This window comes from Phalacrocorax carbo, chromosome 1 (assembly GCF_963921805.1).
Source record: "Phalacrocorax carbo chromosome 1, bPhaCar2.1, whole genome shotgun sequence".
NCBI lineage: Eukaryota > Metazoa > Chordata > Aves > Suliformes > Phalacrocoracidae > Phalacrocorax > Phalacrocorax carbo.
The window spans coordinates 52,709,699-52,736,332 of NC_087513.1; the positions used below are offsets into that span (position 1 = coordinate 52,709,699).

The following is a 26,634-nucleotide window of genomic DNA, read 5'->3' on the forward strand; positions in this document are numbered from 1 at the left end:
AGGCATCCAGAATCACTTGCAGAGGGAGCACATTTCATTAAATAATTTTCTGGTACTAAAAAACCTCCCAATGCAAGAATGGCATTGAATGTTATTTAATTATTATTACAATGATGTTAATCTTTAAATAAAAGTAATAATGTGGTGTATTGCAGATAGGGGTGTTTACAGCTTTTACATACTGTGAAAATCCTGCAATGGATTAAAAGAACTGTGCATTTTTCTTTTTTAATCTGAAGGGTGTTGAGGGGGAGAGAGAACCTTAATATTCAGTTTTTCTTTTACCATATTTCTGGCTAGAATATTTTGTAACGTGTACAATTTGGAAGTTTATACAAGGACAGTTTATATATTAATTTAGCTAGACACAGAAAAGTGAAACACTAAACAGATCTTAGTGCAATGCAGAATAGCTCTAAGGTTTTTATGAGCACATAAGAGACAGACAAAAAAGGCAGCTACAGTGTATATACACAGCTATGCACGGACGATTTCTTACCATAAATTGCACATTGTCAAATCCATTAGCCAGCAAGTGGTTTTCATACTGAGGTAGCCCAATATTTTCCAACCATTGTCCCACTGTCTGGACAGGGCATCGGGGTCCTGTAGGAGGGTGAAGAGGGAGGCGTTTAAGCAACGAATAACCATCCACTGGATAATAGCGGTAGTCCTGGGCTGAGAGGTGGCATTGCCACATCGTGTTCCTGGGAAAGTTGGTATCAAAGGAGCCCGCCAGCTTGACAGATTAATGTTTTCAGCAAGCAGAAAAGTCAGAAGTAAAACATAGTTTACAGGGCAGTATATAGCGTAAGATCTGATCCTAGCTCTACATTTCTTAGTTATTAATCTTTACTACAGACCAGTACGTCATACAGTAGGAAAAAAAAAAAAAAGCATATCAAGCTGTCAGCTAAGCTGTTCTCCGTTATATGTGATTGTTGGAATACTCCACAATGAGCAATGCACTGCCAGCAGCAAGAATTCTTTTTATCAAGTACTCCTACACTCATCAGTATGCAGCTCCATGCTTCTTGCTCCCCCTCGCTCTCTCCCCTTCATTACCCAGCCTAGGCTACACCTCGCATTTTCAATAATAGCCATCAGATAAGGCAGATTTTTTTTTTGTCTGCAAGCTGTAAGCCTGCTGCTGCTGCTTCCTCCTACACACCCATCCAAGCGTCAATCTTGAATGATGAGAGCAGTCAAAACAAATGCAGAAAATAGCAAGATTCAAAAGCAACCTAGAGCACTTAAATGTGAATAGAATCTTCATACCAGTTACACTTTACATATCTGTTGTAGATTTTTACGTTTCACAAGACATTAAGAAACACAATACATAAACCATAGCCCATGGCATGGTTTACTATCCCTTCCCCTTTTGATACAAGATTGGTAGTGGTCTGCATCTCTGCTTATATAATAGCAAAACCCTTTAATGAATCGATAATGAATACATTTCACAGTTTCTCTCCTGTACTACAGCAAAAGACATAAACGGCACAACAATTTTAGTCAAAGTAATTAGATTATCTGCATGATTTCTTCAACCGTAAAATATTATAAGACACATGAAAACCTTCATGCCAACATATAATAATTCAACTTGAAAAGGTCACCATTTAAATGAATAATTACAAGAATATTTTTACTAAATAAAATTTTAAGTTTATAACCTTTTCTTACAAAAATGTGAATGACAGCAGGAGACATAAGATTTGCATGATTTCTAGAGAAGATGTATATTTTATCAACTGTAACTGGAAAGAATTAATAAAAGATTATTAATTTTAAATGAAAGCAAAGTTCATTGGCTGCACAAGAAACCAAACACCTCACAATGTATTTTCCATCAATGTTCCATTTTTTCAGACAGTTTCTCTCAAGATGGAAATATTTTACACCTTTGTTCTGAGAGGAATGTGTACTAAACTTTTGCTTTTCATAACAGGATCAAAGAACTTAGCAAAAAAGGCAGAAAACAGGTATAGTCAGGGTACAATTCTAAGTAGAATCCTGTCCAGTAGAACATCATTTATTGAACACATTAATTACTTTGCTTTTCTTCTACATTTTGAATCTCAAGCCATGACCATCTTTAAGGAGGAATTTAATACCAGGCATAAGGAAATTATAGATCAAGGGCACCTTTTGGGATTGATGATACTATGGCAGAAAACTGTCCCATAGAAATCCAAACCTACAGTCTGACTGACATGTTATAATACAAAGTCTCTGAAAGTGACTGCTCCCTGAGCAGTTGCAGAACAGTTTCTAAATTTAGACGGATATTTAAAATTAACAATATTATAAGAGTTTCAACTCCAGCCTGACTAGTCCTTGGACTAAAACTGGATGACATCTAACTCTGATATCGCTGCTTGGATATGTGGAACATCTCATGCAAACTCAAGTCCATAATGATTTTGTAGAATAATTTTAGTTGAGCCATAGAAGATCTTTCATGGGGTTGGAAAGCTGCCTAAGACAGTTCTGTTATGAGATCATACATTACTCCAGGTCTTCTTAGTGATTTGGTACATGACTACATGAAGTATGATGTCTCTCTAAAAAGTAGTGAAGGTTTATCAGGCGCTGGTAAATCTGTAATTGCTGAAGAAACTTTTAGGAGTTTTCTCAAGTATTTAATAACTATAGCATGTGAATGTATGCAATACAGAGCATATTTTTTGGGAAGAGTACAGTGTGCACAAATAGCTAAATGTACTTCAAACAGATTAACGGATAATTCATTTTTTCTCAGAGAAAGTAGATATAACAAACTGATAGAAATCAAGGTCTCATGGAGATACAAATGCATTTGTTCACACCTGTCTGTAAATCTTGCCTGTTTTCCAGTTTTTCCTACTGTGAATCGGTCTCTTTGTACACAGACGAAGCATAATCCCTCCAGGGATATGCCCAGTCAGTAGCAAGGCTGTAAGGAGGAGGGTAGGCTAAGTTGAGTTGAAATATAGTGGACTTCCCTTGAAATTTAAAAGGCCGGGCCAGCTCTTCAGAGAACAAATTGAGAACAAAGTTATCTTAATGAGATGAGAATTAAATCCTTGCTGAATTTTTCTTAGTTGACTGAGAAATCATGAATTCCTTTGAAAAGGATTCCTGACTGTCTTCCCCTTTCCCCCATAAGCAGAAAAATTGATATCAGAAAGAGGCCTAGTGAGGCATATTCCCATTCTTTGAAAGGATCATGCATGATTGACTCCTGTATTTCCCATACATGCATAGACACACAAATGTCTCTGCATCTTGTGCCCCCCACCAACAAAAATGTTCTGCCCACAATAAGGCACAGCCAATAATTAATATACCAGTTTCATGGTCAAACTGCTTCTTCCTTACTTTACTATAAACAGCATGGAAGCTCTGCTGCCATAGATGAGAAGTACTTGGCTCAAAGACTAGCAACAGTGTAGGCAAAATTCAGGTTTTTAGTGGCTCCCCAGACACATTTCCTCATGTAGCTGTTGGTACTGTGACTACCTATCTCCATGGCCCCAGCACTGGATGATTATAGCACTGCTGGTCCCACTGCAAGCTCTCCTCCAACTCTTGTCCTCTGCCAGTATAACTACATGTCTGAGCCCATCAACGGAACTTAAGGTTGCTCAGCCAGGGGAAAGAAAGTAAGGAGAAACACCGTCTGCTTGCCACCTTGTCCTCATCCCTGACTATCATCTCATTGGTGGAATATCCTGTTATCTGCAAGACTTTTTTTCCCTCCTCCTTCTGCCAAAGGTAGTAGTAAGGCAAAGGCAAAGGAAGGCACAGAGCAGAGCCAGCAATGCAGAGATTAGGGTCAAGTATTTTGTTATGGGAACTTGCAGCTCATTAGATCTTGTTCTTTGCCAGTCCAGGAGATTTAACTTGGCAGGGCTGCTTGGACAGTTTTTCTGAGCCAGTGCAAGCAGAACCTAGGTGTTATTGCTTTGAGACTAGAAGGCTATCTCTTCATTTTCCTAGTCATTCAGTGCCAGCCCCACCAGTGTGCTGCTGCAGGCAGTGCCTGCTTTTCCTATGCCTAAAGCAGGTCCTGAGAGTGAAAAATGTCATATAGATTGTATGAGATGGTCTCACCTGCAACATATTTACATAATACTGTGCTTTCCTATGATTTCAAAGAACATAAATCCCATAATAATCCTTCTGTGATACCATAATCAAAAAAGATGCACCTATTTCTGCATAGGAAAACTGACGCATAAGTCTCTTACAGGGATAGCAATACTTGGTTCTTTCTTCTCCAAGGCAATAGAAGCAGCACATTGAAGTGATGTCTGCAAGAAAGATGCCATCTGGTATGCTATACGATAATTTCTACAAGACGTCTCGTTCCCAATGAGACTCAGAACATCTTTTTTGTGGGGTTTGGAATTGATCGAATCTGTGATATCAGAGGGCACATGATTTCAAACACGCTGTAAGGCAGATTTGCTCTATATGCAAAGGAATTTGAGGTTTCCTCTATTTTATTGTCTCTACTGTTAACAATGTGGATTTGTCTTTCTTGATTCTTCTTTATTTTTTTGAGTGAGGAAAAGAAAGAAATGCAGTGATTATTTGTAGAGGAGGTGCTCCCCCAGTCCTCATGAATAGATTATTATAAACCATTTTTTTAGGTAAATCAATACCCGTTGAACATTGCTAAACATGTCTGGTGTTATGGAATGAAAAACTGGAGAATTTTAGTAGCTCCTGACCAAGAAATTTCTGAGTGGAGACTATACTACAATACAAAAGAATGAATCTTTTAAGTTGGCAGCCAGTTTAGCAGAGCTGGAGAAGAAATTGATACTGGAGTAAGTATTGTAGTATTGTAAAAAAATTTTTTTTCTAATTAAAGCTTTCAGCCTTGTCCAACACTAAATGGGATATAATTTTTCTCTTTGTATTTATTATTTCAGCCAGATAAAAACGTTATCTCTCAACATTGCAACAGAACTTGTGTTACAGCAGAGTTAGCATGACTGGGTGTTCTAGTGAATAAACTAATCTAACGGCATGTATTCATGGAAAAGAGCTAAGAATAGGTAGGAACAGGATGTTGTTTGAGAAAAGCTATGCCTAACATCCAGCAGACCAAAATAAATAAAGTTTATTATGGGAGAAGTATAGTAGGTTCCAAGACATGTATGCAAGGTTCTGCTTTATCTTATGCATTTCAGTTATATTATTAGGCTACTCAAAATTCTTAGATTTTAAATGATCTTTTTCACAAAACTCTGAAAAACCTGAATGCCTTACATAAAATCTGTAACTTCTGTCAGCAGCCTAGCTGTTTGGATGATGATGCCGCTTTGGAGGATCATGTTTGGTGATTATGAATATTTTCCTGAAAGTACTTTTAGAGACATTTTTCATGGCATATACAGAAACAAAACAAAATCATTAGAAACAGCTTGAATTTAAATAACACTATCTAGTATCTATAATCTAAAGGTTACATTCCATTGCCTATAAGAGGCTCAGAATGCACAAAAATAATTCTCAGACCACAGCTAACAGAAGCTAATGGAACAACCCTCATTGACTAGGAAAATCATCCTCACAGTTCTCTTCTGATTTTTATACCAATGTTTATTCTAGCTCTACATTCCTACTATGTAAGTACAATAACCACATCTATAATAACTATAACTACAAAGTCAGCATAGACAATTTGTCATTTTACTTGACAGATGATTTGTCAACAGTGAACTGTCTTTGTGAACCCCGCTGGCCTTTCTACGAGTTTGTGTTTCTGACTGTTGATGTATTATTTACCCAGGAACAGCTCAGTCGAAGTACTCCACTCCATCACGAAAAAAGTATTTATTACAGATATTTCAAAGTTAGGACTTTTTTAATGTTCAGCTGATTGCTTTGGGAGCTTTGATTTAGTCTCCTTCAGAACCCATCCTGTTCAAAGAATGAGGGACAGATTTGGCTGGAAAATTAAATTATGTGTTTTCTAGAGCACAGCCACCGGACCAGGACTCAGGGCACCTTTGCTCTATTCAAGACTGTCATTACTATGATGCTGAGCAATATATATATGGTATATGGTAACATATATCATCAAACAGCAAGATTGCTTGAGATATAGTTAGTCTTTCCAGATTCTGATTTTGTATTTTAAATTAATAAATCTGGGGGGATAATTTCTTTCTAAAGACAACAGAAAAATCAAACTATATTATATGGCATTGTAATAGCCATAACTTCAGTCAGATTTATATCCTTGGCCTACAGAACAGAAATAAAAGATTCAACCAATTGAATTGCAAGAATTAGTTAAAAACAGGTGGATGCTTCACTTTGAGACCACGGGATCAATTGCATTGGATCACACCACTGCTTCATCTAGCTTCACCCATTCACCAGCTTCATTCACAGTAGCTACTATTAGATGCCTACAGAAGAGCATAAGAATAAGATGGACATGCAGTGGTCCTTTCCTGGCATTTTCCCAGTTTCCAGCAATTTGCAGCTCAATGCTTTCCTGAAAGAGAAATAGTGTCTTTATGCTTAATAGACCTTTACAGATTTTTCTGCCACAATTTCACCTAATTTTAGAGAAAAACTAGACAGTTTGGTGGTTGATGAAATATGCTGGGAGAAAGAGGGTTGCAGGGAAAGCTGGGTTCATTTTCGACCCTCCCTCTGTAACACTGTTCCATGGGAAATGGAGGAAATGGAGGGAATGTGACTCTCCACCTTTTGGATGCCACCACAAGAGTAATAGGCTCCCATAACCTTGTATTGCACACAGAAAAGATACAGTTAAGATGCAGTTAGAATTCTGCTGCGTTTTCTTCCCCTCTTCATAAGCACTGAAGGAGCTCCTACTGCTAGAGGCATTGGTGAGCAGGTGATATGAATCCAAATCTCAGCGGATCCCCACTATGGTATGAAATTATTGTAACACAAATTCTTTGGTAGGACAAAGAGCTTTCAGTTGCCTGTAATTTTTTCAGGGATCATATTCACATGTAAGGGGTAAACGTGTACATCCTTATTCTGGCTTCAATGAAAGTTACTCACATTTTCTGAAAAAAGGAGTTAGTTTTTTAGAGCCATTTCTGTGCTTGCCTCAGGAACTTTTGCAGGATAATAGTAACACTACACTCACCACCTATGAGTAATCATTTTCACTGTTTTTGTCTAGCAAGAAAAAAAAACTTGAAAATTTACATGACACCATGACCAATCAAAATATTTAATTCAGAAAAGATTTTAGACTACTGTTAAAAACTAGTGTACTCAGTTGCATATACATAAAAATGTATACTACATAATCTTGCTAAAAATACTATGCAAGCCCAAACCTTTATGCTATAATTCCTGGCACCATAAAAACAAATTTATGTAATTTCAAGTTTGAGCAAATCTTTGTACAGCTCTGTGCTGAGCAACACTGGACTAGCAAACAAGCAGAACTGGGTAACAGAGAAATATTTGAAGAAACTGTTCAAAAAAGGTTTGACAGAACACTCACTGCACAGAGATATCTCAAGAAGTTAAATACAGCCACTAAATAAATGGTAACCGTAATTTCATAGATTCGGTTACTGCTGCAAGGTCCTGTGGAGAGCTGTGGAAATGAGATGCCTGTACTGACACTGCAGTAAAATATCATAGCTTTGAAGTTATGAATCTTGAAAGTATACATGATGGAAGGTTAAGGATTTCTCCTGGGACTATTTTACAGATCAGGTTCAACCTGAGACAGTGTGGCACTTTGTCTTCTGTTTTCTTTTGCCTAGTTGGGCTCAGAGGCTCCCTTGCCCCGATGCACCAGGTTTTTGAGTGATCTCCTCCTTTGAACAGCTCATCAGGTGAATTCCCCTCTCTCCTTCCTGTTCTTTCTAGCTTTATTTTATAATTCCTTTTCTACACTCCCTATTTATCTCACTTCTACTTATTCTCCTTGTAAGTTATGATCATTTGCTCTTTTGTCATCCTTCATGTGCAGCTACAAAAATCTGTTTTGTTTCACATCTGCCTTTTTCCTTTTATTTATTTTTTTTCTCCCACTTCCTCTTTCAAGCCTGTTAAAACAGGTGAAAAATGACCATTTTAAAATTAAACAATTTATCTGAGATTAAATTACCCCCTGGGATTTATGTAGTTGAGACTAGGTTGGATTCAGGTATTGGAGGTAATCGTAACTTAACTTCAACATTTCTGTAGATTAGATACAGGACAATATCTGCTACATGCATTATCTCTTTGATGTTAACCAGCAGCTAATTGTAAAGATGATACTCTCAATCTGAACTGGAAAAACTATGTTTAAATGGGAGAAACGGTAACTTGAAGCTCTTTACTGAACAATAACACTGAACTACCCCTCACATATTTCTTTCCTAGAACATTCAAAATCTCAGATAGTCTGATATATATCAGACAAAACTTACCACGTTTCACTGATATAATAAGACAAAATTATAATAATGAGTAAAAACCAGAGGTGTCAGAGCTCTGAGGGCACCAATGGGCCTTGCTGTCCATGCCCAGCATTTCCCCAGGCCCCCCTCACCCTCCCATGTCCCAGGACCCCATTTCAGCTCAGCCTGGGGCCATCGTCCCTGCCCCAGCAATGCCACAGTGGTGCCAGTCTGATCCTTATAACTGGATGGATGCTGGACCTACACTGTGGGTAGTTCATCTCCTGAACTCAGACACACATAGTGGGTTGTTGCAGTCCTATATTCAGCCCTGCCTCCTGCATAGACCATGAACCCGTGTTACAGCCTTGTCTCCATTCCTATCTCTGACCCAATCTCCTTTTGCTCCTGGCTGGGCTTCCTCAGTGGACCCTGCACCTGAGACGTATCCCACGGGCCTGTCTGGGGTGGTCAACGGAGCATGTTACCAGCACCTGGCTCTGCCCACTGGGTGCAGACCCCATGGGTGAGGGCACAGCTCACTGCCATTAGGGCACAACTGGCCCTCTCTACTCCCTGACAAAAAGTCAGGTTCTGAATAGGAGCTTGCTTTATTACATAAAAACTCTATAATCACCTACCATAATATTTATCCCCTGCTAACACAGGTTCTGCAAAGCCAAAAGAAAACTGCAGCATCTTTCAATGAATAATAAAGATGTTACTTGAGTGGGTGGCATGCTGGCACAGCTCTGGCAACTCACTGGACTCTTTGCATATGGATGAGGTTACATAAACCCTGTACAACCTGTCTGTGAGCTCCCTCATGCCAACTGCTCGACTCTCACTCTCCCACCTCTGGAGTAGGAACTCTGAACTGGCCTCCCCTACCCACAGACAGAGCCTAGGATCCTGTTTCAGAAATCTGTGTTGATGCTTACAGACAGTGCAAACACCTCTCGTGGCACTGTACTTAGTCCTGCATGGCTTTTTGTTTTAGAATTTGGAATGATGGAAATGCAACTTTCCAGACAAGTTTAATAAGCTGTACTCCAGGCATCATTCCTTCCATCGTTCTTTTGTCAAGGCTAATGGATCTCAGCAAGAGCTCAAGTGCTCCTACAGGTACAGGTTAGCTGAAAATGTACTCATCAGACTGGTTTCGCTAACATTTTGTAACATGTTAATGATTATTTGCTAAGATACAAAACGATCAAAACTAGAGCTGGTTTAATAAAAGCAACACTTACAGTTATTCTCTTAAATTCTGGTCTAGAGCTGCATTCCTTGCTATTCACTGTTTGAAAACTTTCATGAACATGCATTTTTGCTTGCATAAATTTGAGAAGAATGGCTGGTCTCTATCTGAATGGCATATTCATATGCAAATAAGGGGATTTGTGTACAGACAAGATAATGTATTCTTTGGAATTATGCTCTATAAAACATTTCAAATAGCCTACCAGAAAACAGAAGTAGCACTAAGTAACTGAGATGGTCTATCACATCCCATAAATAGAAAAACAGTCAAATTGCAGAGTTCATAAAAAATGTTTATCTAAACTCATGCATGAAGTAATGAATAATAAATATACTTTAGAAATAGATACCAGAATAATTCAGAACCTTACACTAAATGCTATTATTAGCATTTAATGCAAATTCATATTAGCAATCAATAATTTAACCTCAGCCATCTCAGTTTTGTAATAACAAAATAACCTAAAATAAAGAGCTAAAGGCAGCAGTGGATAAAAGCAGAAAAACAGTTTTGGAAAGTTCCTGGTATCATGGGTTATGAACAGGGTGGTAAGTAGTAAATAGCAAATAATTTTTGAAGGATTTGAAGGCATTCAAATACAATATCTTCCTGAATATAGGCCAATGAAACAAGAAAATACTGGTTCTATTGTTATGATCATGAACTCAGGTTAACAGTCTGGGTTACAAAGCAAATGAATACACTTTAGTTAGTTCAATATTCTAAATTACTTAGTTTTCTGTAGGTGGAACTAAAACTAGAAACAATTCTGTGTGCTGTAAATTCTATAATAAGCCAACGATTTTTAAGTAGCATGTGATGTTCTTGTGATTACTAGAAATGTGAGCTTCCAAGGATTCACATCTATTTAAATCTAAAGACTACTAGATTAAGAAGGAAATGTAAGTGAATCAAATGAACTTTCAAGAAACTGTTATTAATTCAGTTTTAGTAGACTTAGATCTCTATATAATTTATGAAAGATAAATTTCATCATAGTCTCACTTGCCGCAGTATTTCTAACCCCAACATGTTTGTAAGAGTAATACGCATGAGATGATAATCTCATACAAAAGACCACCAAAGATACTGAACAAAGTTTTAAAGATTTGCCCTTAGTCACCACTTTATGGTTTTTACACAGTTTATTTTAGAAGTTAGGAGTATTCTGTTCTCTTTAAAGTATTTCTTGGCCACAGGTTGTGAAACCGTGAGCATCAGATACTTCTAACTCCACTGAGGAGCTAATTCCTATTCTGCATACAGTTTCAACCTGGTATTGAACTAGATTCTGCTTTAAGGAATAAATGCTGTTCAATTTAGTGACATCAGCTGAATTAAATATTAATAGACATGGGTGTAAATTATTACATAGTTGCAAGGCTCATTAAAATGCAGGGAAAAAACTGAACCTAAGCAAGTGAATTCTAAAACTCGCAAGTAATCTGATCATTCTTTTCATGTTAAGTATCTCTTAACTTCCGGAATTACAGTAGGATGATTATGAGAGCATTATAGAATTAGGGCATGGTTAGCTTGTCACTTTTTAAGCACACCAACAAACACCCTGGCATTAACTTTGTGAAATACAGCCACATTGTCCTTGTGGAGATGACATAGATTGCTAGTACCCCCCTGGACTGTCATGGTTCAGTGGAGAAACAGGCAAGACCTCAGTCCTACTGGAAATAACTTTGAAAAATGTTTCAATCCATTTTTTTCAAGTTCTGAAGTCTGCAATCTACCTTTGTTGATCTTTTTATCTATCTAGATGGACATAGCTCAGCAATATTCAACCCCATGGTACAAAAGATACAGTATGTACAGCTCAGTGACTTCGGGGATAGGTCTGACAGAGGAGAGAATTGACCAAGAAGAGTAGATTGAAGCATTAATATTATTACCCTCAAAAATATTTTCAAATCCACTTAAGAGTTAGGGACTTGTTTACTGCCAATACAATCCAGGAGGTAATGTGAGTAATATTATTTGTAAGCAACTTTCATAACCAATTTATTTGAGTTCTGACTGGTTTTGTTTGTATAAGTGCAATTTTGTAAGGCCAGGCTATAGGCAGGTATATCCAAACTTTTAAAGTGAGAATCACTTAATTTGATTTTCTGTACAGTAATGTATATAGTTCTTCGCATTGTCCCCAAACATGCTTAAACATCCTACTACTTCACTCTCCATTTTATTATTAGTTGAAAATATTTCTGAGCTTCAGGTCCTTGGAAGTCAATGAAAATCTGATTTTCTGAGTTTTGCATTCTGTGTATTCATACCTTTCTGCACTCTGTCTCAAAACAATTATTATGGGTGTATAGGAATATTGTATAGGTCTTCCTCATGCCATATGTACTTATTAACATGCATGTTGTCTTTACAACTCAATATTTCTCACTCCTTCTAAAGGGAAATTATTTAATGTGAGAATGTTTTAAAAATACTGAAACAAGACTCTTAAGAACACCATTTGAATTTTAATAGATGTGAGTAGTATATTCAAACTGCACATAAATTGTTCATACCTGTGATCATACAGACTTCTAACCATATTTAACAGTAGAATGTAAGGATCAGATAATAACAAAATGATAAAAGAGATGGTAAGGATTCAGTGTGCATTAGTCCTCCTTCTGAGATTAAGTCTTTTCACAAAATAAAGTATCTTTAGGTCTGACAAAAGCTCTCCAAGGAAGGATATACCTTTTGTATTAATTCTGTGATAAAAGAGAAAATACTTTGGTTACTCAGAAATAACAGTACAACTGACCAGGCTGCCAAGGTTTAAACTTTTTCCAAAGGAGAAAGTATCAGTACCGGAACGGAGTCTGAATCTCTTATGCTATTTCACTAAAACATTACATCTGATGTGGGGAAATACCTCGAAAAGTCTCAGTATATCAAGTCAGTCAAAAGTACTTGTTAATCCTCCAATTAAAAGAGAGTTTGTAGAAGATTCCTTTGCTCAAGCAGTCCTATTGCAGAGTACTAAATTTAGCATGACAAGATCTGATGGTCACAAGTAGACTACAATGTAAAACGACAAGAATTAGGCTCTACATTTGCTCGCTGATGAATGTCAATATTTATAATATTATAGTTCCATTTTCTTATGTTTCTTTGTTTGCTGTTGATCTTCTCTATTCTTTCTAGAAGACATATGCCAGAAATAATTTATTCAAGTCTGTGAATATAATGACTGAATTGCTTTGCAAACAGTTTTGGAAAAGAAGCCTAACATTGAACATGAAAAGCATGGACAGAGATTTAAGGTATATGTTGATAGGCACTTACAAGAGAGTGGAGATGTAAAAAGAAAATGCATCAGAGATTACATGGGTAAGTACGGCCTGATGACTTAGATTTTTACTGTCTTTTCAGTTTAGCCTGTGTCTCCATTTGTAGTAGGCTGTTTCAAAAACAGTTCTGATTAATTGGTGTATGAAGAGCATATAGCTAAATATTACATTTATGACACTACAGGGAAAAATTGCCAATATAATAGGAATACATGAATAACAGAAAATAAAATTAATGCTTGTAGCTTTTTACATCCAACTCCCATTGCTTTTATTTTAAAACACAGCTAAAAGCTCTCCAGTTACCCTGCAGTTTGCCCAGTCTTCTGTAAGGTTTGTTTTGGGATTCAATGGATCATTAAAACAGATGCATCTTTATCTCTTGTTTAGCCTTTTACAATGTAGAAGTCAACAAAACATTAATCCAATTATTTGTGATTTCTTCTGTAGAATTTATATGATCTTTGGGTAAGTTCAGTGGCATGCAATGCATTATGACTATCATGTTCTCAGTAAATAAATGCCTAAAGTGTTTATTCTACATATTTTACAGCTGTATGGCTTCTGTTCTCCACTATTTTATAATCTAGTCAATTACATACACTGAAATAAATTACCATTCAAATAATTTAAAATGTATTCGTAAGATATTTGTAAAAGTAATATGAAGATCAGTATGAATAATGCATGACTAGAAATGCATGTGTGAAAGCACCAGAAGAAACAGTGCTATGAAGGATTAAAGGTATGGTCTGTACTGATAACGAGGGACACAGCTGACAGTGGTAAAACACTAAGGAATGTGTTTCTGTCAAGAAAAGGAGTATGCTCTGATAAAACAACAGCACAGATGATGTATCAGCAGAAGACCCTACTCTACATAGGAGGAAAGCAACAACATCACAGCACATTGCGTGTGATATTCATCTTCCTGTTATTCCAAAAGGAAAACAGACTCTAGCCCTAAAATAACTGAGATAAGGAAGCAAAACCAATGAACACCACTGAAGTAAACAAAATTTTGCATCGAAAGGACCATACCATAGCAACTGTTGACTCCTAAAGATCTATCCAAAAACCAGTTTGGTATTGCTAATCAAAAGCAACCCAATAGATGCAATGAGAATGCAATAGTCAGCCTTCCATGTCACACACAAGTGACCATGGATGGGCAACGTGGATACACATGCCAACACCTTGGTGCTTTTGGGTATTGAGTGTGAGAGTGACATTTGTAACAGAACATGAGTGACTGTAAACAGTTTTGCCTGAAACAATCACCTTTCCTTCCATAACATTTCATATGGACTTTAGCTGCAAAAATTCCCCCAGCAGTTCTGCCACTGTGACATAAAATTCCACATTCACTTTGCGGTTGTTAACAAGATAAAAGGAAGTTCAGAATCAAACCCAATGTGTGGCTCTGTTCCCTACACTGCAGTCCTATAATTGTTGGTAAAGAGTTCACAGACTTGAAGTTTAAAAATTTCAAACTGCGTATGCATTTCCTATTGAGGAGGCATCAAACAGCACTGGGAGCAGAGACCAGCTGCTGGAGCTGTCTTCTCTCATTGGGTCCCTCTTCTATCAGCTACAGAGTCAGGTTCCTTCTGCTTTTTCTTTTTTTTTTTTTTTTTCCTCTTTATGATGCTACAGATATTTTGGTCTTTTTGCGCAGCGTATCAGCTATAGTGGGAAGGTGGGAGTTGGTCGGGAAGTGATGTTATCCTTATTTTACACTCTGGTTGTTGTGGTTGGCTATCGCAAAATTAAAGTTCATGGGTTCAAAACTGTAAGCTTAAGAGGTCTCCCACTTTGTGAGAGGGTGCATGGCTCATTTTATTAAAATCTATGAATTAAATCCACTTTATCAAAGTGCTTAGTTTAACCACACAGATTTAAAAAGAGGAAGTAACTGCTGCAAAACAGACACTAAATTATAATTAAAGTATATACTTGCAAGTATATAACTTACCACTGTGAAAACTGCCTTATGCCAACATGCCTACATGTATCTAATTAAAATTCTGCCTTAATTAAGTGCTTATATTTTATCTGTTTTCTGCCCTTGGAGGGGGGAGGATATTAACAGCTTTGGAGGAAGACCACTTTACCAAAACTGCAACCATATGTCACCAAACAGAAAAGGGCCAGCCTAACAAGGCTTCATTTGTTAAAAGAAAGTTTGACGACTTCTGAGTGAAATGTTAGCTTCTACAGGCAGAACCATGGTAGGTGAGATGAAGGTTTCACATCAGTAGTGGCAGTGGAACAGATGGGAGAAAAAGAGGAAACTGAGCATGTAGCTTCTGGCAGTCAAAGGTCTGCACAATTTCCATTACATTATGGCTGTAAAGGGCATACCGTGAACTCTTACTCCTCGCATTCAGCTTTTCTGGCTGTGGCCCCACCTGAATCCATCTTTCCTAGTCTGGTGAAGTCATGTTTGCTTTATTTTCCCATCTTTAGTGCTGAAACTCATGTCCCTCACAAATCTGAAGAGCAAAATTTCTTGCAATTTTCCCTACACTGTGAGGGAGTCATAGACAACAATAGCCTTGGTCATGTGAGTAGAGAAGGCAAAATAAACAAAGAAAATAACTTTTGTATGATGACTGCCTACAGCTTTCATCCTGATATGACAGATCAGAGAAAGTACACTACAAAATGTATTCTAATACAGTGCTCTGTGACCCACTGTCAAACTTTGGCATTAAATATGTACTACATGACACAGAAACAGGCATATGTAGTGAGCACATCCAGAAGCAATAGCATCTTCCTTGTGGAAAAAATTGATATGACCTGGAGTTGTAGGGTTTATTCTGAATAAAGCAAAATCCACTGCAACTCTACTACTTTCAAATGAGATGTGGCTCACGTGGATTCCACCCAGGCATAGCTGTCAGCGTTCCAGAGTCTTTCTGGTTTCCAGGTAGCTCTAGAGGCAATCTGAAGTTGTAGCCATGGTAGTACGTGCTGCTAAAGTAAATATTTCAGAAGATTTGCTAGTTCCCTTGAAAGTGATTTGTTTATATGGCATAATTCTGTTGTATACACCTCTTCCAGTAACAAGCAGCATTAGTCTTTGAAAGGCACTCACCCAGGTAGCCTCAGTGAGTCTTTTGGAGCCCAAAACTCCAAAGTTTGGGGACTTGATATTGATATTTAGACATAGATGCTGAATGTGATGCTATGATTATCTCCAAGCATAGAGGAAGGCACCGTTCTCACAAAAGGGCAACAAATAAACTTTGTAAAATCCGAACTTGCTAAACGTAATAAGAAATTTGCTTATTTTAGCTGTATGAAAAAGACTTGTCAGTATATTATGTTCCCCAAACAAAAAACCTGTAGATCAAGAAACTGAAAGATAATTCAGGAAACTGTACTGTGTATGCCTCTAGGTGGAAAAATGAGGGCACTCGAGGATAGGTACATGCTCAGCTGACCAAAGAAATTCTGGCTACAGTGCATTTGTATGCACACAGCAACTGGATAGTGCATTTATGGATAGCATCCAAAAAGGAATTCATGTTAGAAGAATTATAAAACTATAAATCACTCTCCATGTGTAGAACGTATTTGACAGAAGTGGTTCTCTCAAAAGCCCAGCTCAGTCCTAAACTGATTGTAGATTATTTTGATATGGAATGACCTTCAACAACTATTTTCCTTGTCATTACTTTAATTGCTCTGACTTGAGGCAATTCTTACTTTAATCATGATGGGGATATGATAACATGGGTAATGGGTAAAAAAAGTCATCTCTGAAGTAGATTATTTCTTGATTATTCCCTTTCAAGTGACTTGCAAGTGTAAGTAAACTCTGAATCACACACCTCTGAACAGCTATTGAGCTCCAGCTAACACAGAAATACTGCTATGCATGCCTTCAAAGACTTTTTTATTGTAGAAAAAATTGTTTATAATTAGGCAAAGAAAATAGGAAATTGAAGTGTTTCTTCTTTTTACCAGAGAAGTGCAGATGGCTGATATTTCAACATATTATATTTTCTAAATCCTTTGCGAAATATATGTTACTAATCAGTGTAAGTACCTACTATGCCAAAAAAAAGACATTAAACTTTACCTTGTAGACAGGTTCCATCTAAATCATGTTATCACAGCAGTCAGAGTCATCATAAAATAGACTCAGAGTGACTTAAAACAGTGGCCTAATCCATTCAACTGACTCAAGCCAAGGTCAGTTATATCTCAACTTCAAATATCCAGAAGTCTTTGAGATGCTGCTGAATGTAACAGAGGTTATAATCTCCCTGCTAATCTACTTGGATGCTTCACTGTATTGTCTTTATAATTCTGTCCTGGGGAGAAAAGAGGGAGATTCATTTCAGCCACTTTTAGACAGCTACATCTGAGGAGGTCCTCTAGCTCCCTTTATAGATACTTCTAGCGCCATTTGCCGTGCTTCAGCCATTTAGATATGACAAATGATACAGAAGAAGTGTCTACTTATCTAATTCAGTATTAGTGGCTTGGACATACTCAATGCAGTCTACACTGCCGAAGTCTGAATTTAGACAATGAGAATAAGATTCATCTGTTTGACCTACCATTATTATAATGAAGTGCATGTTTCCTTGATTTCCTTACAAGAAAAATACATGAGACAATGTCAAAACCTTAACTGAAGTCCCAATACTGGGCATCTACTGCTCTTTCCTTACCTACAAAATCTGATATCCACTCCTAGCAGGGAATTAGATTGCTTTAATAGGTTTGCTCTTACAAATCCATGTTGTCTCTTATTTCTTTGCTATTTTTCCAGCTCCTTTAAATAGTTTATCTGTTCAGCGACTTTTCTATGAATTGAAAATAATTCCCCACATTCTCCTTCCTTTCCCCCTTTAAAGTTCTCCATCATTCTCTTTTAGTCTGTTGGTACCTCATCCATCCTCCAAGAATTCTCACTGAAACCCACTAACAGGTCTAAATTTTTCAGACGGTTATGCAATGCAAAATGAAGTTCATTAAATCAATTTTAAGATACCTAACCTATATAACCTGCCCTTGCCTTATCTACAGCTGAGGTTCTAGCTGTGCATGTCATATCCTTACTGATGACCTTTTCGGTAAACTTATGATAAAAAGTCATTATATGTTTTTGCCTTCTCTGCACCTACTACGAGCAGCTTTTCCTTTCCTGCAGTACCTCTCTCAGATGCCAAAGATTTCTTTGTTCTTCTCCCTATTAATGTACTAATCTAATTATGTTATATTAGATGATCATTTCTCTTGCCAGTTGCATCTCATAGTCTCTTGTCTCCACATGCGTTATTCTACCATGCTTAGTAAATAGAGAAATTTTTCTCATTATGTCAAAGGTGAAAGAAAATATGACAATTTAGCCAACCTGGTCTTTTAAACTTTCTTTTTTTCACACTGGTGAAGCTTGTACTATGGTCTTTAGTAGTGCTCTGTTGAAGAATCTATAGATTTCTCTTTAACCTGCACCCCTGGAGATTTTTTTAAAAGAAAATTATCTTAATTTATTGACTTCTACCTTCTTGAGACTTTTTTAACCTGAGAAGTCTGTCAGTGTAATTTCTTTCCCAACAAGTGCTGTAGTAACTAAAATCTCCCACTACTATCAAGTCCAATGGCTTTGGATATGTACCAAGGACAACCATGTTCTTTTCCGCTTTTCTGGATACCAACAGATATTTAACAGCTCTACATAATCCCATTTTCGAGATCGCAAAGCAACCATCATATTTCTGACGTACCAGCCAACATTTGCTATTCTTCTTTTCTTACTGAAGAAGTTACCTCCTCTACATAACTGGACTACTAGTGTAACAGATATGATAAATTCTCTGCAATGCCAATTTTGTCATAATCGTCTATTAATTCTTGTCTATTCCTCATTAATCTGTTAATTCTTCTCTCTTCCTCTTTATTCTACCATTAGCAAACAAACAGCTAAGATACCTGGTAAACTGTCCCATGACTCTGTCTAGTCACTTCTTTAACCCTGTTTTAAATAATCCTATCTTTCTCAGGGGTTAGAGCTATGTCCAATTTGCAATAAGATGAAGAATTCTGTCCTTGCCACATGGTTCTCAAAGTTCTCTCAGAATAGACGCCATGTAGTTATATTTAGGGTGCATCTGACTGGTGCTTGACTTGGACGTGAGAGGAGAGACAATAATATCTCTTGAATCTTCAAGCTCTTTATCCATTCCCACAGAGCCTTAAAAGCATTTTTTTATTTGCTTAGGCTCATTCTTGCCAGTATCACTAGTATTCTTTATCTTATGCTTCTGGATGGTAGAATCCTTTGCAACTTAGCAAGTTTGGACCCTTGTGAAGAAACACACCAGCCATAATGTAAGTGCCAGGTGGTGCAGATGTCTCCACGTCACCTTGGGCAGAAGGGCACTAGCCAGCACCATCTTTTATTTCCTCTTGGTAACAGAGGTTTCATACTCCTTCAGGTGGTGGGGTTTTTGTCTGTTATACTTCAGATTAGTTATTACTTGCTCCTTGGTCAGCACTCCTGCTTTTGATTTCAACGGTAAGCTATTCAGATGTTGAATGCTACATGCCCTTAGAGGACACTGGCAGCCATCTTCCTCTCTGTAGTTTCAAGTCTACTCCTCCAGTGCTGGTACTGCTACCAAGCTGAAAGCTCTAATTTTTTTTGTTTCTGAATGTGTGCTGTGGATGAAGTCCTCATGACCATACTCATCCAGGTTTCATTCTTTTCTTTCACTGCTCCTCTAATTGCTTCTTAAGAGATTCCCCTGGAGATCTAAAACAAGTCTTTCCAGATTTCTCCAATAGGAAAATACAGGCCAAAGTTCCTGTAAATCCATTCAAAGATTTCATCACAAGATGTCATCGTTGTCTAACTTTAAATATAGCTATTGAATTATCAGTATATGACATATTTCCCCTCAAATATTTTTCAATGAGAATAATATGTAGCATAAAAAGCTCTTCATGCCTGGTAGATAAAGAATATTTGTACTTGAATTTAATATAATTTTGTTTTTACTACCAGTTCATAAACACACTGAAGTATAATAGGATGTATAGGGCTAAGTAAACACTAAAATGAAAGATGCCATATCAAGCTACATTTGCTCTTCAATATTACCAGAAATTTTACTGTTTGCTAAAAAGTTATTAGACGAGAAAAGTGAAGTTTCCTGAATATAGTGCTCAATAATCTAGATGCTTTCAGTTCAACACTAAGAGAAATCTCTTTGTCTTGTATACTCCAAACATTAAATACATTATTTTTAATGTCTACTGGATAATCTTTTTTACACATATACATCATAGAATGGTTTAGGTTGGAAGGCACCTTTAAAGATCATCTAGTCCAACCCCCCTGCAGTGAGCAGAGACATCTTCAAATAGATCAGGTTGCTCAGAGCCCCGTCCAACCTGACCTTGACTGTTTCTAGGGATGGGGCACCCACCACCTCTCTGGGCAACCTGGTGCAGTGTTTCACCACCTTCATTGTGAAAAATTTCTTCCTTATATCTAGTCTAAATCTACAATCTTTTAGTTTACCGTTACCCCTTGTCCTATCGCAACAGGCCCTGCTAAAAAGTCTGTCCCCATCTTTCCAATAGGTTCTCTTTAAGTACTGGAAGGCTGCAATAAAGTATCCCCACAGCCTTCTCTTCTCCAGGTGGAACAACGCCAGCTCTCTCAGCCTGTCCTTGTAGGAGAGGTGTTCCATCCCTCTGATCATTTTTGTGGCCCTTCTCTGGACCCACTCCAACAGGTCTGTGTCTTTCCTGTACAGAGGGCTCCAGAGCTGGACACAAATATATTCAAGTAAAGCTAACAAAACCTGTGTATTTTTATATAAACCGATGAAGTATTTAAAAATGATATTACCTGATACCATACCACTAAGTTTTTATTCCTAAGCATAGGCCAGGTCTTTACATCTGGCTGTGTTATGCTTAGCACAGAGCCAGGAAGGAGGAGAAGGTGAATAAGAAGTTCTGAGGTGGAATTTAGGTCCTCAGTACTAACACTTGGGCAGATAAATCTCTTAAGTAAAACATCGGGATCCAGAGAATGCCAACCTCTGTAAGTAATTAGACGTGAGGCACCTCTGAGGAACACTGGGACACCTGAGGCACTTCTTGCCAATGAACTATATGAGCTTAAATAGAAGCAGCACACACAAAAGCTGATTTGCTGCAGAAAATGTCAAAGCAACGCCTTCATTGGTGCCAAAGACCTATCTAAAAATGTCCTAGGTTATATTATCAGTAAGAAAAACCTGTGTATTGCCTTGTGGTAGCTAATCAGTGGTAATTAACACAAGCTGAAATCTTAAGCCAAGTAAAATCTGTGGTTAAATTTATAAATATCACTGTAATAAGGCTCCATTCGATCAGTTCCTCCAGTCTGCTAATGGTAAGAAATAGAGACCCCTTATTTTCTGCTAGATAATCCTATTACTTTGTTAATAAAAAAATAAGACTATACTTGAAATGTAACATTTGATATAATGCATTTAATGCATTTGATATCATAATAGTTCCCTTTGCTTTGCTGCCTAAACTATCTTTGACTGAATCTGGAAAAGGCATAAAGGAATGAAAAGTGGAAAACATACACATGCAGCTGCATATAGCCAGCTCTGTAACAGAAAGAGAAGTCTTTATTGCAGTCTGCATGTACAGCAAAGTTGATTAAATTTAAAGAAAAGTAGTTGTATTTTGATTGATAGTACATAGCTTGATTTCTTCATTAAGAGCAAAACCAGATCATCGTTCTAAACTACCTAAAGACCATAAAAACTTGTCAGAAAAGAAAAAGATGTTGGTTTGCAGGAAGCTGCATATGAAATAGAAAAAAAGTTGGGACCCAGAGTCCCCTCTGGGAAAAGGCGAAGCAAAGGAAAGAGTAGATCTCCTGCCAACTGAAAGAGCTGAAGAACCAAATGCCACATCTGAATGCCAAGAAAAATAATTCATGGAGTAGAAGCCACAAAATGGCTTATGACAAGAGTTGTGATATATTTTCTGATCTTAAAAGTAGAAAAGAAAAGCAGTGGTCAGTCATGGGAAGGGACAGAGTAGTCCTTACACATCACGAAGTTATGCAAATTTGCATACGCATACTGTTTATTTTGTTTCCTTTTCATAGCTCTTACTTGCTGTGCAGCTTCTTAATGGATGTCTGATTTTGCATTTGGTGCCTGTGTACTACTATGATAAAAAATAATAAGCAGCAAATCCTGAATTACTTATAATATCTTCAGAAATTATGAACTATCTCCTAACCTAGAATTCTCTATGAATAATTCTCCCTTCCAACACTGCAGGTTTCAGAAATTAAAAATAGGCTGCCAGGAGAACATGTCTAGCACTATTCATTATATTGCCCCCTACTCTTTTAGAAAAAAATAGTCTGATTCTGCTTGTTTTATCTGCAATTACATTTGCATTCAAATCAGTTATTTTCTCTTCTTCCTAGATCCCCTTCTCACTGTCCAACTACTGTTAAAATAGCTGCATCAACTCTATTTAATTGATACGACACAGGTCTGTGCTGTACAGATATAATGCTCCATGAAATGGATGGTCGTTAAAATACTTTTTTTATATATATATATGTTTTAAGCAATAAGGTACATAGCCTCCTGCCCAATACATATACCCAAGTAATAGTATGCAACTGCTAGCAGGGATGTACCACTATCAGTGAGTTAACATAGCTTTGCCTCAAGACCAAATTATTCAGACATACAAGTCAGTTTTCTTTCCATGAGTTAGGAAGAAGACATAATAAAATACTTTCAAAATTCTTATCAGCACAGTTGCATAGGTTTATGGTGATGGAGCAACAGGCTCCATCATGTCATGACTAGTGTTCTCAGAATTCACTATGGTAGGGAAGGTTTGCAGATTTTCTCATCATTGCTAACACCAGTCACTGGCTGTCAGCAACATTTTCAGCCCTGTGCCAAGTATTTGCTCGAAGCAGCATTAGATAATATAATGCTTTAAAAAGTGTCAGCAGCTATTGGATTATATATAGTCAGGATGCCATCATTCCAAACAAAAACTTAACTGAAAAAGATTGGAAAATATCCCCCTAGTAGAAAGGCTTCAGTACGAAGACATTAATGGAATATTTTTTCTGGGAAGATTTCAAAACAACATTAATGACTTCAATATGCTATTTAAAGTAACAGCTCCAGGATACTGGGCCTAATGCATCTCTAACAGTAAACAACATTGATTCTGTTCATGGTTATTCAAATATCTACAAATTATTTCAACACAGTGGGTTACTTAGCAATCTCTTATCCACAGTTTCCCTGAAGACAGTTAAGTCAAAATTAAACAACAGTTAGTTCGTTTTCCTTACTTGTAGTGGGATCATTCATCTCCCCCAGTCCAGTATTAATTCCAGCATCTATTGAACTCATTATTTTATCAATCTACAAAAGAAAGAATAGTGAAAACAATTGATAGGTCCCATCTTTGTTATTTTAGGTTTTCATGCATAAATTTATGGCATTATTACTCATATTAGGAAAACAACAAGACTGCAAAATGCAAAAATAAAAGGTAGACAACTAAATTCTCCACTTTGATCTTTATTTTGCAACGTTTGTACAGTAGCAAAAGCTAAACCATGAGACTGGTATTTCTTTTTCTACAGTACAGTTCCTTTCATACTGATGACTCTGGTCATCTAGGTATATGCTATTCTTTGAAATTACTTTGTAATATTTCAGTATATAAATTCAAAGGAGAAAAATTAATATATTAAAGTATATGACGGAATGGATTTTAATTTTATAGGCTCATTTCATTTGATAATAACTGTGAACCACTAGAGGTCTATTTAAGCAGTAATATTAATGCATAAGAATAATGGGGTTTCTGTTATAAAGTATGAAAGCAATTTTTCAACTAAGATTTGCAGAGAATTTCCTAGCTCCCCTTTTTCCATTTGCCTCAAGGCCACTGAATAGGTATGAAACATAGCTGTGTCCCCATATACCACAGAATGATACTGTTTGTGAAACAGCACTACACTGATCTCGAAACTCATTTGCACATTTCTAAATTACATTGAACTTACTACATCAAATCTATTATTCCTATTTTATTTTCTGTAAGAATAGGGCAAAACAAAAAGTGAATCAAATGGCTGGTATTGTCTGAGAAGGCAGAGACAGAGAACCAGGTTTTACTGAGCTTAATATCAGGACTATTAGGAAAAATGTCTCCTTTTTAAAAGCTATGTATTAGTCACTGGTGACAGGACAAAACTGGGAATTATGTCTGAATCTGTAGATTTAGAATTCATACCTTTGTTTTGTTTTTATAAACTACATTTTTCTTACTCGTAAGAACAATCAAGCCTTGCTGTCCCCCGAAAAAGGCAAACTTGGACCTGGCTCGTTTCAGGATTTCATAACAATATATCCAAGTTATTAAGATCAACACCTGATTCCAAGTACCTTTCCACTGAGAAAGTATCTCCTTTACAACAAAAACTACCTTCAGGTGCCCTATCAAATCAGAGATTTAGATGAGCTGAAAACATTTTACTAGAAAAACAACCAATTGCACAAACAAGCTCCGGGTTCTTTCTGAACTCTGGAGATATATACATTTCCCCATAGCAGTCATTTCAAAGAGAAATGCCTGCTTCCTGTAACAGCAGTAAAGATCTAAACATTTACCACTCTTAATTTACCTCAGTAAGATGGTAACTTCTTTCTATAAAGAATCATTTATATTCTTGAAATTTAGCAGAAAAAAAACTTAGGAGAAAAAAAAAATATGGTGGCTAAAAATTATTTTTAATCTAGTTCTAAAACTAAAGTCTCTTGTATGAGCAAGCATGTGCACTACAAACTCAGTGTGCACATCTCTTTTAATAGTCCTGAATTCATTGTCACTATATGCGTATTCCCACTTCACACAAGAGTCAGGTATATGCCAAGTGTTCTGTACATAGGCTACATACCAGTTAGAGGGTATATTATATAGGGAGGGTTTGTAGAGTGTATAATCAACCTAAAAATCTTAGACTCTCCATTCCTGCCATTTCCTCTTGTCTCTTGCTGATGGGCATTGCCATGGTGGGAAAAATTAGCAAATATGTAAATATGGGCATAGCTACAAAGAATTTTACCAATTTTATTAGTGTCAGTGGTGAGGGCTTTAGTAGAAAATAATTTCAATGTCACAACAAATTGTGGAATTAATTCTGGTTAACTTCATTCACTATGGAAACAATAGACTTCATTAAGTGTGCAGCACTTTGAACAGAAATGCATTGGATTTTGTGCCAGCTGTCAAACTACCATGCATTACGCTATGACATACTCTCTGAGGATTTGCAGCGTAGAAGATTCACTTTTTATTTCGTCTCTGAAACTGATAACAATAACAGCATTTTTCACAATACCATATATTTGCTTGCGCTTAAAAATGAACTAAACTTACTTCTTCCCATTCTGATGTGAAGGAAGGTGTTCTTTCTGAATTCCCTTTGGAGCACTGTTGGTTTGCTGTGGGTTCACTCCAGTTGCTTCTTGCTTTTTTGTCATTTGGTGGATGGGTGATAAGATTAGAATCAGATTTTGAAACATTTTTGCACAAATGCATTTCAAGCAAAGTCTTTGGCAAAGATCGTATTCTCCCAAGTGTGCATGCTCGCTCCACAAATCCCCCAGTAGTAATAACCCATTGTTCGCTTATCCTTGACGATGTGCCAACCAGTGTATGATTTTCTACTGGTTTAGTTTTAGTATGAAATATGGTTCTGTTTACAACTGGTGGCTTTTTTTTCTTAACAGGAGGATCAGTGTTGCTTTCTTTCCGTAGCTGTATTGGCTGCACTGTGCTCTTGCTCAAAATGCTTTTCTCTAGTGGACCGCTGCACTGGTTTGCTTTGCTGTACAGCTGGAGTGGGTTATCAGGTGGGTCACATGCAGGTGATGATCCATGAAGTAAACCTGCAAACTGTTCAGCGGGGTGTCCTTCAGGAAGCTCTCTTTCAGTGGATGTTTCTCCCTGGCAAAGGCGCTCTGAAATGAGAGAGTACCTTGTAAAAAAAACAGGGTGACAAAATACTGCAAATGACAAACCCCTTATTCTCCACAAAATGGCTTTTGTATGCTGCTTGCTTCTTCCTTATATACAGAAATAAAAGATACTTATGCCATGAATTGATGTATTAGTCTCTTAAAAAACAATTCTCTCCTTAAACTTGACTATTTTTATCCTGACTGGGTGAAAAACAGTGAAACCCACATAGTGCTACACATAAATTCCAGGAAAAAAAACAAATTTATGAAATAAAGTAGGGCATTGCTATTCCATCAGCTTGATGGTGTCTCTTTTAGTCTGTATTGAGTTGAAATGTGTACAAATTATACAGCTTAGTATGATGAATTAGCTAGTTACTTTATAGATAGTAAAACACATGAAGAACCAGTATTGTCAGGAGTGTTGTTAGTAATTTTTCTTTTTATAGTCATTATAGTAATAGAGAATTTACACTATGATGCCTTTTTACTGTCAGTCTCTAAAGAATAGATCTGAGTATTGTGTTTATTCCTGGGAACTTTTGAGAAGAGATTCAGAGTAATAGTAACCACTGGAAAAAAAACAGATAGGAAATCAAGTCTTTTTGAAACAAGTC

General features: G+C 37.0%; 1 protein-coding gene across 8 annotated transcripts in view; it reads right to left on the bottom strand.

The window, feature by feature from the left end:
* The window catches only part of ANKS1B (ankyrin repeat and sterile alpha motif domain containing 1B), a 444,006-nt gene that overhangs the window by 202,560 nt on the left and 214,812 nt on the right, over positions 1-26,634 (bottom strand). For 7 of the 8 annotated variants that reach the window (XM_064451622.1, XM_064451588.1, XM_064451615.1 and 4 more), the window contains exons 13-15: positions 25,434-26,017; positions 23,335-23,407; positions 500-606 (exon numbers count right to left, since the gene is read on the bottom strand). In XM_064451622.1, the coding sequence (XP_064307692.1) occupies positions 500-606; positions 23,335-23,407; positions 25,434-26,017 (764 nt within the window). Of the gene's footprint in view, positions 1-499; positions 1,022-23,334; positions 23,408-25,433; positions 26,018-26,634 lie in introns of those variants that run through there. The other variant, XM_064451631.1, reaches the window with a different exon arrangement.